The sequence below is a fragment of the Pristiophorus japonicus genome, chromosome 22, assembly GCF_044704955.1.
Source record: "Pristiophorus japonicus isolate sPriJap1 chromosome 22, sPriJap1.hap1, whole genome shotgun sequence".
Classification (NCBI taxonomy): domain Eukaryota; kingdom Metazoa; phylum Chordata; class Chondrichthyes; family Pristiophoridae; genus Pristiophorus; species Pristiophorus japonicus.
The window spans coordinates 14,704,147-14,719,394 of NC_091998.1; the positions used below are offsets into that span (position 1 = coordinate 14,704,147).

Consider the following 15,248-nt stretch of genomic DNA (forward strand, 5'->3'; position numbering starts at 1 on the left):
ACTGCCCTGTGCCATGAAGGTGGCTTCAAGGTGTATTCAAGAAGGTGGCTCACCATCAACTTCTCAAGGGCAATTAGAGATGGGCAATAAATGCTAGCCTTGCCAGCAACGCCCACATTCCGTGAATGAATAAAAAAAACGTCCAATTCATAAAACCATTTTTGCAACTGTACAAATCAAAGTAAAAGAAAAACTCTTAACTGTTCAATATGGGGCCTGGGGCATAAGTGACTTTGTTTCTGAAAGTAGGACTTTGTTTTTTTTCCCTTCCCTCTGCTATTGAGTTTTTGCAGCCAATGCAACCAAGAAATTGGGCAACTGAACTACTTCCAGGCAGTCACTGTGCATATCTAAATGAGCCTAGGGAAAGCTTTTCACCTCTCGTGCATAAGAAATTGCCTTTCTCTTGCTACTGCCCCAGTGGGAGACAGCTAAAATTCAGAACTCGGTGTTATCCAGTACTATGGGCACAAACTTGTGCCCCATTTGGAGATGCCACGTGTTGGTACGCTGTGCTGATCCAAGTAGCAACCTCAAATCCTTCAAATGTACTTCCCACTTCTGTTAACCTGGTTGATTCTCAATGCCTAATTTGCCAAGAATGTTAATTAACTTCTTAACAAACTTCTACCCTTCATTCAATTTCTTTATTACAAGTGTGGACATTTTAATAGAAATTTATAAATCACTGGACTGGACATAGAAAAGCTTAATTAAGGAAATTATAATTTTCATAATACAGGTAAGCAATTTTTGCTAACTGATTGTGTTACCCTTCTGTGAAAACAAGTACCTTATCATCAAAACTCAGCTGATCTCCCTTTGGGTCATTCAACTGCCATCCAACACGCAGAGACTGCGCTTGGCCACTCCTGCCTCTGCATTTTTCCCGGTGGAGACTTTCTTTCTAATTTCTTTTTATTTTGTTCCACATTCCCCCTCTCCATGCAGAATTTCTGAGATCGGAAACTCAGTGGAATGAGGGATCCAATGTGCATCCTCCATCCACCTCCGCCTCCGCCTCCCCCCATTTCATGATTCTGCACAACGGTACACAAATGAGCTGTGCCACCTATCATTTAAAATAAAAAGTATAAATCGCTATAAAATATCCATCACTCACCTGAATAAAGCGAGGGTCAATGACCACAAGACTAATGGTTTCCGAAGTTCAAACTTCCTCCGTTCTCTCATGTAATACTGCCCTGCAAAGATCAATGCAGCATAAACTGCAGAAAACAGGAATGACTTGCTCCTATTAAGAAACGGGAGAAAAACAGTCATTAATGTTAACATTTTACATACAGAAGCTCGTGTATACCACCTGCTGATTTCAATTTCTAGCAAAATTGGAATAATTAATGTACTATTCAATTTGATTTGACTGTAAAGTATTTTTTAAGCTTATACACACAATGAGATACAAGAGTGCCATAGCTCATGGGAGCACTGGTAGGTTGGGCTACAGATTAGCAAGCTGCAGGTTCAGTTATGTGGCTCCCTTTCCCTCCTCTCTGATGGTGATTTACTGATCTCAGCTCTTCTGTTACAGGGAGGCATGGAAATGAATGGAGGCCAAGGACTGCCCTCAGGGAAGAGAAAGTTGCCAGGTCACGGGCAAGACGACAAAAAAAAAACTTCAAATATATAAAGCTTGAGATATTATTCTCATTTATTTTCCTATACCTGAATATTTTCAATACTTTCCAATCTAAATTTTATGAAATTGTGTGTTTAAAAAAAAAATTAAATCATTTGGTGATATTTTAATGAAAGTACAATAGTTACATTTTCCCTATTACCTGGTTGTTAAAGGTAAATAATTAACTGTCATGTGCAGATGATAATGATGGAAGTCACCACTTTCCATTGTTTCATTTTTAATAGTTTTAAGGCATTGTTGCAGGTATTTCCTCTATTTGCCTGCCTCTAGCTTATTTACATCATAATAATTTCACTATGTAAGTAGCCTGTGAATTGTTAATTTAACAATTTCAACATGTTTATCCCAGTTAAATATGATTATAAACCATTTTATTCTTTTTGCTAGCCATTTTTAATTGTAGCATCTCCAGGCTCCCCCAATGGTTCAGTGAGTTTATTAGGTGGGTATGTGAGCCATAATAATAACTGTGTTTACATAGTACCATTTACATTGATATGCCTCAAACCCCTTTTGCACAATTAATTATCTTTTGAAGCGCAGTGACTATTTTGCCAGCTCAGATATGCTTTAGTTTTGTTTCTTACTGTAGAATACGTCTGAAATGTTAATGTTTGCTGATCAGTAAATGGTCTTTCCTGCACCAAACGGGGCATTTCTGACTGTTGGAAATGAATTGCAATGTTCAGGCTGGGTTTGTAGCCTAATTTACCAATAGGGATGCAAATTGCACCTAAATTACTAGAAATGGGTTTTAAATAGACACAAACGGAAGTATGTGGTTTGAGTTCAATTTTTAGGATTGGCTCATCTACACGTTGACAATTAATTACTTGCCTTTAACAATTAGGAATAGAAAGCTTCTACATGCACTAATTATCTGCCAACACGAGTCTGACCACCTTTGTCTGCGGATACAGATTTGAGCCCAGCGAGCGGCACAAAACATCTCTGATGCAGCCTGACCTACCAAGCATCCTTCGGTGGGTTGTACACCACATTTTCCAGATACCTCAGGGATTCCCAATGGGAAGCACACTTTGCCAGTAATACTCTAAGCAGGCAAAAAATATTACAACACACAAAAATTATGAGGGGTTTTAAGAAGTAAATAAGGAGAAATTGGGAAGAGGGTGGGCAACCAGAGAACACAGATTTAAGATAATTGGCAAAAGATTCAGAGAAGAGATCAGGAGACATTTCTTTATGCAACAAGTTGCTGTGATCTGGAATGCACTGCCTGAAAGGGTGATGGAAGCATATTCAATAGTAACTTTCAAAAGGGAATTTTCTAAATACTTGAAAGGGAAAAAATTGCAGGGCTATGGGGAAAGAGCAGGGGAGTGGGACTAATTAGAGAGCTCTTTCAAAGAGTTGATGCAGGCATGATGAGCCAAATGGCCTCCTTCTATGTTGTATTATATGATCCTATGAAAGGTTCATGAGAATCTAACTGCTGAAATAAAATTGGTTAATGGTATTCTTCAGTCATTCTAATTTGTTTAAACAGAAGTCATAAAAGAAATAAGGCAGGTTGATATCATTCCACCGACTGGTGAGATGTGGCCTCTCATTTCCATGTGATTCGATTCCTGATCCCAGTCAGGCCATCAGGGGAGATAGAGAGCAGAGTTTGGATGGTTCTCCAAAGAGGGACTGTAGGGGAACCCAGTAACTCATCCACTCTCACACCCACTACACTCCAGATCAAACAACAACAATAACTTGCATTTATATGGAGCCTTTAAAAGTAGTAAAATGTACCAAGGTGCTTCACAGTAGTGACTATCAAACAAAATCTGACACTGAGCTACATAAGGAGATATTATCATTGGTTACCAAAAACGTGAAGCTGGTAGCTTATCAGGAAATTAGATATAATCATATTTTTTTTAAATCCCAAAGATACTAAAATAGTTTATTTTGTTTTATTCATTCATAGGATGTGGATGTCGCTGGCAAAGCCAGCATTTATTGCCCATCCTTAATTGCCCTCGAGAAGGTGGTGAGCTGCCTTCTTGAACCGCTGCAGTCCATGTGGTGAAGATACTCCCAGTTTATTAGGGAGGGAGTTCCAGGATTTTGACCCAGCGACGATGAAGGAACGGTGATATATTTCCAAGTCAGGATGGTGTGTGACTTGGAGGCGAACTTGGAGGTGGTGGTGTTCCCATGCACCTGCAGCCCTTGTTTTTCTAGGTGGTAGAAGTCGCGGGCTTGGGAGGTACTGTTGCGAAAGAGTTGCTGCAGTGCATCTTATAGATGGTACACACTGCAGCCACAGTGTGCCGGTGGTGGAGGGAGTGAATGTTTCAGGTGGTGGATGGGGTGCTAGTCAAGTGGGCTGCTTTGTCCTGGATGATGTCGAGCTTCCCGATTTCCCCCTGATTTAAACAGCAATCTGTAAGCTTTTCAAGTTTCATTCTCCATCCTCCACAAAGGCAGAGGCAGGAAAATGGGTCAAGAAGCATCAGGTTTTTGCAGTAAACATAGTTTATCTTTCAGTTTTCTTTAAATGGACTATCATTCAATGCTGAATGCAGCTTGTTCAGCAGTTTACAGCTATAAGTACAATTAGTCATGCTGACATGCAGGAACTCAATGCTTAAGATCTGGAGAGTTATTACCGACACGTCAGATGGAGGGATCCATTCAACCCCCTCCCCCAAAGTATTATCACTTAAAGGTAATAAATCAAATCTTGCAATGTTCAAGCAGACTTCAGTGGTTGTTCCATGCATTTTCCTTCCCTGCTGTCAAAGTGCAATGCGTGGCCTGGCCATGTGAACACAAACTGCACCCTGTTTTGTTTTTAATCCATTTTCTTTTTAATTGTTTGCTTCTGTGAGAAATAGTTGACAACTCATCCTGCCGAAGAGAGGAATGTATAACTAAATAGTGCGTATCGGGCAAAGGAAGCACATATTACCATCGCCAGGAACAGGGTCAGTAGCTGCCACTAGGCCTGATGATGTATGGTGTACGTTTTGTTTACACTGTGCTTGCACCAAGTTTTCCACTGGTGCCATATTTGGCAAATTCTGCACAGTCTCTCTCTAATTTTTGGCAATCTTTTTATGAATACTATAAAGGCACAAATTTAAACTCTGCTTTTCTTGAGGAATATGCCTTCATTCAAAGCTCCATGATTATTTTAAAAATCTGGTTCTACTTTAATTTTTGTTACAAAAATGCTATTTCAACAACTCCACCATTAATGTAAGAAAATGTCCTAATCTATAAGGAGAACTGCCGTCGCAGTGGAAGGAAGCGATTAGAAGGGGTGATCAAGAAGTGATGGGACCTGAGGAGGCTTGTAAAGATGGGACAGAAAAGTGGAAAGGCAGAGATTTAGATAGGGATTTCTAAAAGGTAGGATTGAGATAGCTGAATGTTATGGCACCAGTGATAGGGTGAAAGGATAGAAGGATACCCAAAAGGCCCGAGTCAGAGGAAGCGAAGGTTGGGGAGCAGTTCTAGGGCTGGAGAAGATTGCAGGGATAGGGATGGAGCAAGAAACAGGGTAGAGCAATGCGATGGAAAAAAAAACTTGTATTTACATAGCACCTTTCATAACATCAGGACGTCCCAAAGTGTTTTACAGTCAATGAAGTACATTTGAAGTGTAGTCACTATTGTAATGTAGGGAAATGCGGCAGTAAATTTGTGCACAGCAAGCTCCCACAAATAGTAATGAGATATATGGTCGGATAATCTGTTCTGGCGATGTTGGTTGATGGATAAATATTGAGCTGGACGCTGGGGAGAACTCCCATTCTCTTCTTCGAAATAGTGCCATGGGATCTTTTACATCCACCTGGAGTTTGTAGATAAGGTCAAGGATTTTAAATGTGATTGCAGCACCAGAAGTCAGTAAGGGCAGAGGTGATGGTCAAGCGGGGACTTAAAACAGGAGATAAGTGGCTTTGTTTTGGACAGCTGGAGGGTGGAGTATGGGAGGATAGGCAAGAACAGCGTTGAAGCAATTGAATCTGAAGTTGGCAAAGGCATGGGTATGCATCTCAGCAGTGGTGAAGTGGACATAGGTGCAGAGGCGGGAAAAGTTGAGGAGGCGGAAGTAAATGGATCTTGGAGATGGATGAGATTTATGGGGTTTAAAACTCAGCTCAGGGTCAAACAAGATGCCGATGTTGTGAATGGTCATATTCAATCTAACAGGGTGGTCAGGGAGGTTGATTGAGTCAGTGGCAAGGGAGCAGAGCTATGGCCAGGACTGAAGATGATGGCTTCAGGAAGTTGTGTTGTACTATTGGACTGGCAGTCTGACATGTTGTTACAGAATCTAGGGAGGTGGTGAGGCAAATCTGGGCATCATCAGTGTATCTGTGAAAGCTTGACTCTGTGTCTGTGAATGATATTGCTGTGGGATAACCTGCAGATAAAGAAGAAGATGGGGCCAGGGATAGATGTTTGGAACATCCAGAAGACAACAACATAGGGGAAGGAAGAGAAGCCATTGCTGGGAATTTGTATTCCGATAGCAGGAACAGAATCAAGCAAGGCCAGTCCCATGTAACTGGACAACAGAGGAAGACGATATAGTCAACCATATTGAGGAAGGAAGCACCACAGTGGCAGTCACTGAGGATATAATTTGTGACACTGGCTAGGGCTGTTTCAGTGTTGTGAAAAGTGCAGAAACCAGTCTGGAGGGATTCAAACTTAAGATGTGTGACACAGAAGTGTTTGTGTAATTCAAAATGCCTTGTGAATTATGTACATAACAAAGCCTGCTAAAATATATCATGTACTTTGTTGATTGCATCGAGCATGGATATGGCTTGTGCTTTTCTTGGTGATAACCTCAGCCCAGCAGTGATGCCTCCACATGCTAAAATAGAATGCCCACATTCAATATCTCGGCTAACACATAGAGTGATCATTTGGATGAGGTACCAGCCTGGGCAGCCCATGTCTACTGAACCATACCCCAGCCCAAGTCATCAACCAAGACAACAACATTTCTTGCCATGATTTAGCACCTGTAATGTTAAAGCATGTCCCAAAGCACTCAAATGAGGCACACATAACTGGACACCGTGGTTGGAGAAGAGGTTAGGAGCTACATCAAAAAGATTGGTCTTTGAAGGAGGGGAGGGAAGAAGCGAGGTGGAGGGGTTTAGGGAGAGGGATCCCAATTCAGAGGTCAAGACAGTTTTAGACACTGCCGCAGAAGGTGAATGCCTACATAGAGGCCCTTTGTTGGAACGGCAGAGGCCATGTCCTGGAACACAGGGTTGAAGGACAATGCAGAGGTAACGAGGGACAAGGTCATGAAAGGACTTGCAAGCCGGACAAGGATTTTAAAATTAATGCATTTGAGAATGAGGAATTAATGAATGTTGGAGAGGATAGGGTGGTAAGGGAGAGAAATGTTGTGCAGGATAAGATATGAGGGTGGAGTTCTGAATGAGTTGCAATTTGTGAAGGACAGAACTTGGGGAGACTGAAAAAGGGAACATTGGAGTAATCAAAACTAGAGGCAACAGAGATAAGGGGGCCCAAATTGCCCTTTTTTTAAAAAAAAGAGCAGTTACCAAAAAGGCAGTAATGGGGCAGAAATGAGTTTGACATTGCCCTCTTGATTTTTTGAGGCGCAGAACCTGACCACCCGCTCCTGTGCGAACGGCGGTACTGATGTAATTAGAGCTTGCCCGTCTGGTCTCTGCCCAGAAGCGACATTGGCCTAAAAAAAAAATCGAATGCCCACTTGTCGATGCCCTACCGACAGCTTTGCGCGGCGGGAAGCTGTCAGTGGCTGGGCGGTGTGTCCGCCCTTAAAGGGGATAGCACACTACCGTGGCCGCCATTTTATTTTAATTGTTGGTCGACTCTGCAATCGGCCCGACAATGTCGGCCATAGGTTCAGCCAGGCCACCAACAGGCAGCCCAGCATCCTCACTTGGGTGCCGGCCCGGCCGAACCCCTCCTTGGTGCCCCAGTGGACGCCAAGTATGCCTCGCAGCATCCCTCCCCTTTAAGTAAAGAGGAGGGACGTTGCTAAGCATCAGTGCGACACAGCCACGTCGTGCTGACATCAGCGTCACGTTAACATGTTCAGCGCGGCGCCGATGACACTGCCCGCCTTCCGCCTCACTCCCGACTCACTTCCACCCCTCTGCCAGCCCAATGATTTTTAGGAAGAAAAGAGGGCAATTTCTCTCTATTCCCCACCCCATCGATTGGGGCGGTAATGCTCCAAATAATTCTAATTATCCGCCCCAAACGGGACTGAGTGCAATTTGGGCCCCAAGGTTTCCAGTTTCTTCAGGGATGAGGTGAAGAAGGGGGCAAGCAATGTTGTAGGGGTGGCAGTCTTGATGGTGGCTGGGATGTGGGACATTGTCTGCAGGAAGGAAGGGAGAAAGCTGTAGGAATGTTAACAAAAGGAGATCAAGTATCCTCAATGTGTTTGTCTTTCCATTTCCAGTCCTTCATGCTTTGTTGTTGCACCTGATCTTTCCTGACCCGTTGTAAGCTTTTCCCAGCCTCACTGACTGGGATTATTTTCCACTAATTAAAGTTATTTGAGCGTGAATTTACTCAGGCCAGGAACAAGTGTCTTAAATATTTCCAGCTTTGGTAGAAGGTTTGGTACAGGTCAGCCACCATTCCCTCAGCTGATACTGGTGAGGAGCTCCCTCTACTGCACAACCCGACAATTTAATTCTTCGCACGGCGGGCCTTAAGTTTCTGTTCAGGCCAGTGTGCCAGAACACTATTTTACTTATGATGCTGGATAGCAGTCCTTCCCCTCCCTTGTCATTCTGCATTCGGCAAGCTTGACTAACCTTGGGAGGTAAAGGGCAATCTCCAAGCAGTTCTTTATCCTTTGGCATTCTAACCTGGTTCAGTTTTGGTCTACTAATCTGAGGAAGAAAGTTTTTGCTCTTGAGGGAGTGCAGCGAAGATTCACCAGACTGATTCCCGGGATGGCAGGACTGACATATGAGGAGAGACTGGATCGACTGGGCCTGTATTCACTGGAGTTTAGAAGGATGAGAGGGGATCTCATAGAAACAGATGAAATTCTGACAGGACTGGACAGGTTAGATGCAGGAAGAATGTTCCCGATGTTGGGGAAGTCCAGAACCAGGGGTCACAGTCAAAGGATAAGGGGTAGGCCATTTAGGACTGAGATGAGGAGAAACTTCTTCACTCAGAGCGTTGTTAACCTGTGGAATTCTCTACCGCAGAGAGTTGTTGAAGCCAGTTCATTGGATATATTCAAGAGGGAGTTAGATATGGCCCTTACGGCTAAAGGGATCAAGGGGTATGGAAAGAAAGCAGGAAAAGGGTACTGAGATGAATGATCAGCCATGATCTTATTGAATGGTGGTGCAGGCTCGAAGGGCCGAATGGCCTACTCCTGCACCGATTTTCTATAATATGGAAGAAAAACAAAGTTGTCACATTCTTGAAATATGGCAATCCTTAGCGGTCTAAAAAACAGAGGGCAGATTTTTGTGGTCTTGCATCTGAGGGTATTGGATAATCTGGCTCCTCACCCAATTTTCCTGTATTTGTTGCATCCCGGTCTAATTCCTTTAGGTGCAGGAATGGCAAAATCTGCTCCACAAAGTGAAATATCTGTAGCTCTTATTGAGTCAGCCTTGGCTCAGTGGTAGCACTCTCCCTAACCAGTGTTTTCCCTCAGCCATCATCGCTAAAACAATTGATCTGATAATTTATCTTATTGCTGCTTGTGGGATCTTGCTCTGCGCCAATTGGCTGCTGGGGTTCCCTACATTACAAGTGTCTACACTTCAAAAGTACTTCACTGGCTGAGGAACTTTGGGCCATGCTGAGGATGGGAAAGACACTATATAAATGCTTTCTTGGAAGCAGACATTCATCAAATGGCAGTTTTAAGGTGTTCTGCTGTATGAAGATGATGTAAAATGAAGATAATATTATATTCATCTCCGTTAGACTGTTATAGGACAGCATCACAGTCCAAGAGCCAAATTGCAAAAAAAATGGTTGAATAAATTAAATTTTCACACTCCCTCACAAAAAAGGTTTCTCTAAGTACAAGCCTAAAAAAGTCCCTTATGCTTTGTTCTATTACTTACTTACAGGTCTCAAGTTTTTTTTTTAAACCTGGAGGTGGAGTGGGGGGGAGAGAAAAGAGATAGAAAGGTGATACAACTCTAAATGTATGCAGTTTTGGGCTCAAGACTAGCATATCATTGGTGATAACAGTGTTACAGACCTCTCTGTCCAGCTATGAAATCCCATTTGGGAAGAGTGTATTCAATAGTATTCATTATATCATATACCTGTATTGCTATTCAAATTCCAGAGCACCTTTTGCATTGCTCCCTTTTTTTAATAGGATCAGTAGTTTTGACATTAAAATTTAGTCAGGAAAACATCAGCACTTTTTAAAGTCCATTTCATTTAAGGCATCAGGTTCAGAGGACGCATGTCATGCTGAGATTGCAAATTGAAGCTGAGAAGTCATTGTGTAAGCAGATTGATTGCATTTTGAATTATACAATACTGATACAGTAAAGCAGTTATTTGCCATAATCGAAGGCTTTATAAAGTATTACAAAGTCTTTATAGCACAGAAATAGGCCATTCGGCCCAACTGGTTATAGCAGCATTTATATTCCACACGAGTCTCCTCCCATCAATGTTCCCTGTAAGCTGCGCTTTGTTCTGCACGGCCCGTTTCTTTTATTGCGTAGTTCTTTAAAGCCGGCAAAAAGCCTGTGCAGTTTAGAGGGAACATTGCCTCCCACCCTTCTTCATCTAACCCCATTTAAATAACTTCCTATTCCTTTCTTCCTCATGTGCTTATCTAGCTTCCCGTTAAATGCACCTATGCTATTAGCCTCAACTACTCCTTGTGGTAGCACGTTCCACATTCTAACCCCTCTGGGTGAAGAAGCTTCTCCTGAATTCCCTATTGGATTTATTAGTAGCTATCTTATATTTATGGCCCTGAGTTCTGGTCTCGCCTGCAAGGAGAAACATCCTCTCTACGTCTACCCTTTCAAGCTCCTTCATAATCTTAAAGACCTCTATCAGGTCATCCCTCCATCTTCTCTTTTCTAGAGAAAAGAGCCCCAGCCAGTCTTGCAGCATTTCAGTGAAATTCACAGATGTAGTGCATTACGCGGCTTCCCTGTACGACTTCAGTTTGCAGGTATTGTATTTAGCTGCAACAAATCCCTGCTAACGACTACAGGCTTGATCCAGAGTGGGGTGGGGTGGGGGGGGGGGTGGTGTAATGTGAGTCCACCCTGCCACTGAGGAGCTCCACTACCAGGAGCACATTAGAAATTTGCCCGTCAGAACTTCCGCTCTGTGTTTTCGGTGGGTGATGCTCCCCCTCCAGCAACACGAGACTTGTCAAATTAGCTCCTTGGTGTAAGACAGCAAATGATCAATAAGGACTACCTGTAACTGAGACGCCAATCACTCAGTGACTGGTATCTAGGCCAACTTACATCTCACTTTTCCTTTTAAGCACTTTCAGTTTAGCAGTCTTAAAAAAAAACTAGCAGACATTAGAAAGAGAAAAAGACTTGAAATGTATATATTGCCTTCAACAACCACCGTACATCCCAAAGTGCTTTGCAGCCCATGAAGTACTTTTGGAGTGTAGTCACTGTTGTAATGTAGACAATGTGGCTGACAATTTGCGCGCGGTAAACTCCCACAAACAGCAATGTGATAATGACCAGATAATCTGTTTTAGTTATGTTGATTGAGGGATAAATATTGGCCAAGACACCGGGGATAACTCTTCTGCTCTTCTTTGAAATAGTGCCATGGGATCTTTTACATCCACCCGAGTGGGCAGACGGGGCCTCAGTTTACCGTCTCATCCGAAAGACGGCATCTGACAGTGCAGCACACCCTCAGTACTGCACTGGAGTGTCAGCCTAGATTAGGTAGTAAACAATACAAGTTCAGTCAGGCCAGTTTCTGTAGCTCCCATTTCAAGTTCTTTGTGACACTCTTCATTCCTTACAATGCAATGCAGGTACTTTCACTTCCTCATTTTTAACTACAGGAATATTATACCTTGTGTTGCTTCATCGAGCTTTGTTTAAAGCCACCTGCCCTTTTGCTGAGCTCATCAAATTAAGTAACAGATTTCTGGGGAGCTGATTTTTTTTCTTCCAAATTTATATCTTGATCAATTCCCAGACTCCCCCAAGTCCTTTGCCAATGCTGTTTTTAGGTAACCAGAATAAGAGCCACAGACACTAATGCTGTGATTTATTTCTTCCCTCTTGTGTGAAGTGACCAAAGTGATATGACAGGAGCAGGGGAGCTCTCCCCAGTGCCCAGGCCAACATTTATCGGTCTTTCGGATGAGACGTTAAACCGAGGCCCCATTTGCCCTCTCAAGTGGCGTATAAGATCCCATGGCACTATTTTGAAGAAGGGGCGTGTCCTAACCAATATTTATCCCTCAATCAATGTAACAAAAACAGATTATCTGGTCATTATCACATTGCTGTTTGTGGGAGCTTGCTGTGCACAAATTGGCTGCCGCGTTTCCCACTTTAAAACAGTGACTACACTCCAAAAGTACTGTATTGGCTGTAAAGCGCTTTGAGACGTCCGGTGGTTGTGAAAGACTCTATATAAATGCAAGTTTTTCTTTCTTTCTCAACCAACCTCACAAACAGATTATTTGGTTATTTATCTCATTCCTATTTGTGGGACCTGTCTGTGTGCAATTTGGTTTCCGTATTTCCCAATAACAGTAACTACACTCGAAAAATACTTCCTTGGCTGTGAAGCACTTTGAGACGTGCAAGGTGCTAGATAAACTCAAGTTCTTTCTTTTCTTCCTTAATATAATGTGCTTAAGATTCCCACTGAATGAGAAACCACGTGACTCATGTGCATTGGCTTTACACCTACGGTTCATCATGGGCCAAGGCCCTGATTTCAGCCAAGAAAGCCTAGGAGCTATTGAGGGAAAGCGTGACATTTCTCTACAGAAAAAGTGAGGTCGAGTCACACTTCCTCGTGGCTGACTCAGGGGGGCAGCAAGAGCAAAAGCCTAGTTACAGAGAGCCTCTTTACCCTCTTGGCCAGGGAAATGATGTTGAAGATTGCTGAGAGGGGAGAAAAAGTAAACGCAAGAAGAATGAAACTTAGAAAGTGCAAAAAAAAATCAAACTTCACTGGACTGGCATTGTACCGGTGACCCTTTTCTGCAATATGAAGGAATTCACTATGTCATTTGTTTTGTTATTCAGGAAATAAGGTGAACAGCCTAGGTAGGCCACCAGAGAGGCTGAAAAGAGTCAAATATAACAGTAATAGATAATACAAAATACAGGGCCTGAAAACTGCAGGTGGAAGGAAAGCCTTTGGGAGGCAAGGAAGTTGAGATTTTAGGAACTGGCAAAACATGAATTAGTGTTAGAAAGTGCTCTTAACTTGTTTACGTTGCCTGACACAGGTGATTAAACAGGTAAAACTTCCAACAAGCCAATGTTGAAAGAGTGGCAAGAATGTGAAATTTGATACGACAACGAGTAGTTGAGGCAAATAGCATAAATGCATTGAAGTGAAAGGTAGATAAGCACAGGAGGGAGAAAGGAATAGAAGGATATGCTGATAGGATGACATGAACAGGGGGTGGGAGAAGTGTTGTGGAGCATAAACGCCAGCATAGACCAGGTGGGCCGAATGGCCTGTTTCTGTGCTGTGGACTCTATGGGGGAATTTTAAACTCCTCCCCGATGGCTGAGAGAGGGTCGTGGGAAGAGGGGCTTAAATTGTTAAAAATCTGAACATGCCTACTTCCAGTTTAACCACGGTGGGGTGGGGGGGTGCGGGGGGGCTGAGTAACCTGCTCTGGAGAGGTGGGTCAGTGATATGTTAATAAAGGTCTGTTCCTTAGACCATGGTAGCCATCTAAATTTATTGGCTATGGGCCAGGTTTCCCAGGGCTCGGGTAAACCCAGTTAACAGGAGGTGGGAACTGCCGGATCCAGCAGGTAAGTGCTTATCCAGCAATGCTTCTGGGCCAGGAGGATCAGCGGTGCTTCCCCCATGGTCCCTCAAGCAAACTTGCTGCAATCTCTCCCCCCACCCCATGATTGGCCAACCTTCTCCCGCGGACCCTCCCTCAATTGATCTTTCCCGATTGTCCTTAGTGATCCCAGGCTGCGGCCTTCGACCACAGGCTTACCCACCCGGCAGCCGGCCAGTCTCGCAATCTGATTGGCTGCTGGGTGGCAAATGGAGTAAAAATATTCTAATGAGGTCCTGTTATTAAATTCGGCAGTGCCTCCGCCTTCCTGGTGTTTTCCCGGCCGCTCACACATGCCCTTGCTCCCTCCCCGTAAATATCAGGGCCTATGGAATTCTATGCTAGTCTGAATTTCAACACAGTGAAGATGTAAGAGGAGGCCAAGTATTCTGGGTTGAATATATTGTACGCTGCTGAAAAATGAGGGCGGTGGGGAGAAAAAGGCAGTAAGCAAAACAAAATATGAACCAGTTCACATACTGACGTGTACAGTTGTGGGAACCTTCCTTCATGTAACGCCAGCATTGCACAAATCAGCAATGCTGAATCTTTGGGGAAATGGTAGATCAGCAAAATTCAGTGATGCTTAACTGCAAAGAAATAATGAAGAATCAGACACAGTGTGTGTATAGAGAAAAGCTAAACGAGTGCAATAAGGCCCAAGGGTCTGGTGGAGAGGTCTGTGTCATAATAAAAAGCTAACTGCACTGCTGCACAAATAGATTAAAAACAGCTCATCGATAAAACACCAAAAAGTTTTTAATGATGATAGAAGCTTTTCAACAAAATTGATCTTACTTCGCTCATACTGGGAGTCAAGAAGTGCTCCATCTCCTTTAATCTAGTATACATCTCCCTACCCCCCAAAAAAACATTTGGGGCTGGATTTTCGGGTCTTCTCCGTTCCGTTTTTCGCCTCGGAGTGGTGGCAATGATGGTGGTGAGCCTCAAGCTCCCCGAAGCGACCCCCGGGTCCGGTTTTGTGTAGGTGCGGAGTAGCACCACCGGGAAGAGCTGCGCCGGTGTGCAATGCCCCTGGCGCGAGTTTTGATTCTTGCCAGACCCGTACGCTGCAAAATGCGCCTTGGACTGACCACCTGGGAAATCAGGACGGTCCAAGTATACAGATAGTGGAGAGGTAAGTAATGGACTCCCAAGGTAAGTGTGATTGTTTTTTCTTTAAATTTTTTTTGCGATTTGTGTTGTGGTGGTGTCTCTCATGGTGCTCCCGGCCCGGCTCTTTAGTTCGGGAGTTTCCCATCCTAACGCCCAAGAGAGATGCACAACGCCTCCCTTAGCGCTACACAAACTTACCTACTGAGGCGCAAACTATTCCCGGCCACTAGCTTTCCCGCCCCGCCGCCATTATTGCCTCAAAAACATCAAAGCCGAAAATCCAGCCCCATGTTTAACCACAGAATTTACCAGAAGGTGGGAAGCGATACGAAAAATCAAGATGTTTGTGTTTTTTCTTGAGTATTCTTGCAAGCAATCTCTGCACTGGATTTCTCAATGAGTTTTAGTATTTTGTAGTCTAGCCTACGTGTA

The 15,248-nt window shown here is 43.5% G+C and overlaps 1 protein-coding gene across 1 annotated transcript in view; it reads right to left on the bottom strand.

Moving 5' to 3' along the window:
• The window catches only part of LOC139234870 (very long chain fatty acid elongase 6-like), a 179,936-nt gene that overhangs the window by 9,854 nt on the left and 154,834 nt on the right, over positions 1–15,248 (bottom strand). Inside the window, exon 3 of the mRNA XM_070865667.1 lies at positions 1,124–1,255. Coding sequence (XP_070721768.1) covers positions 1,124–1,255 — 132 coding nt within the window. The remainder of the gene's footprint in view (positions 1–1,123; positions 1,256–15,248) is intronic.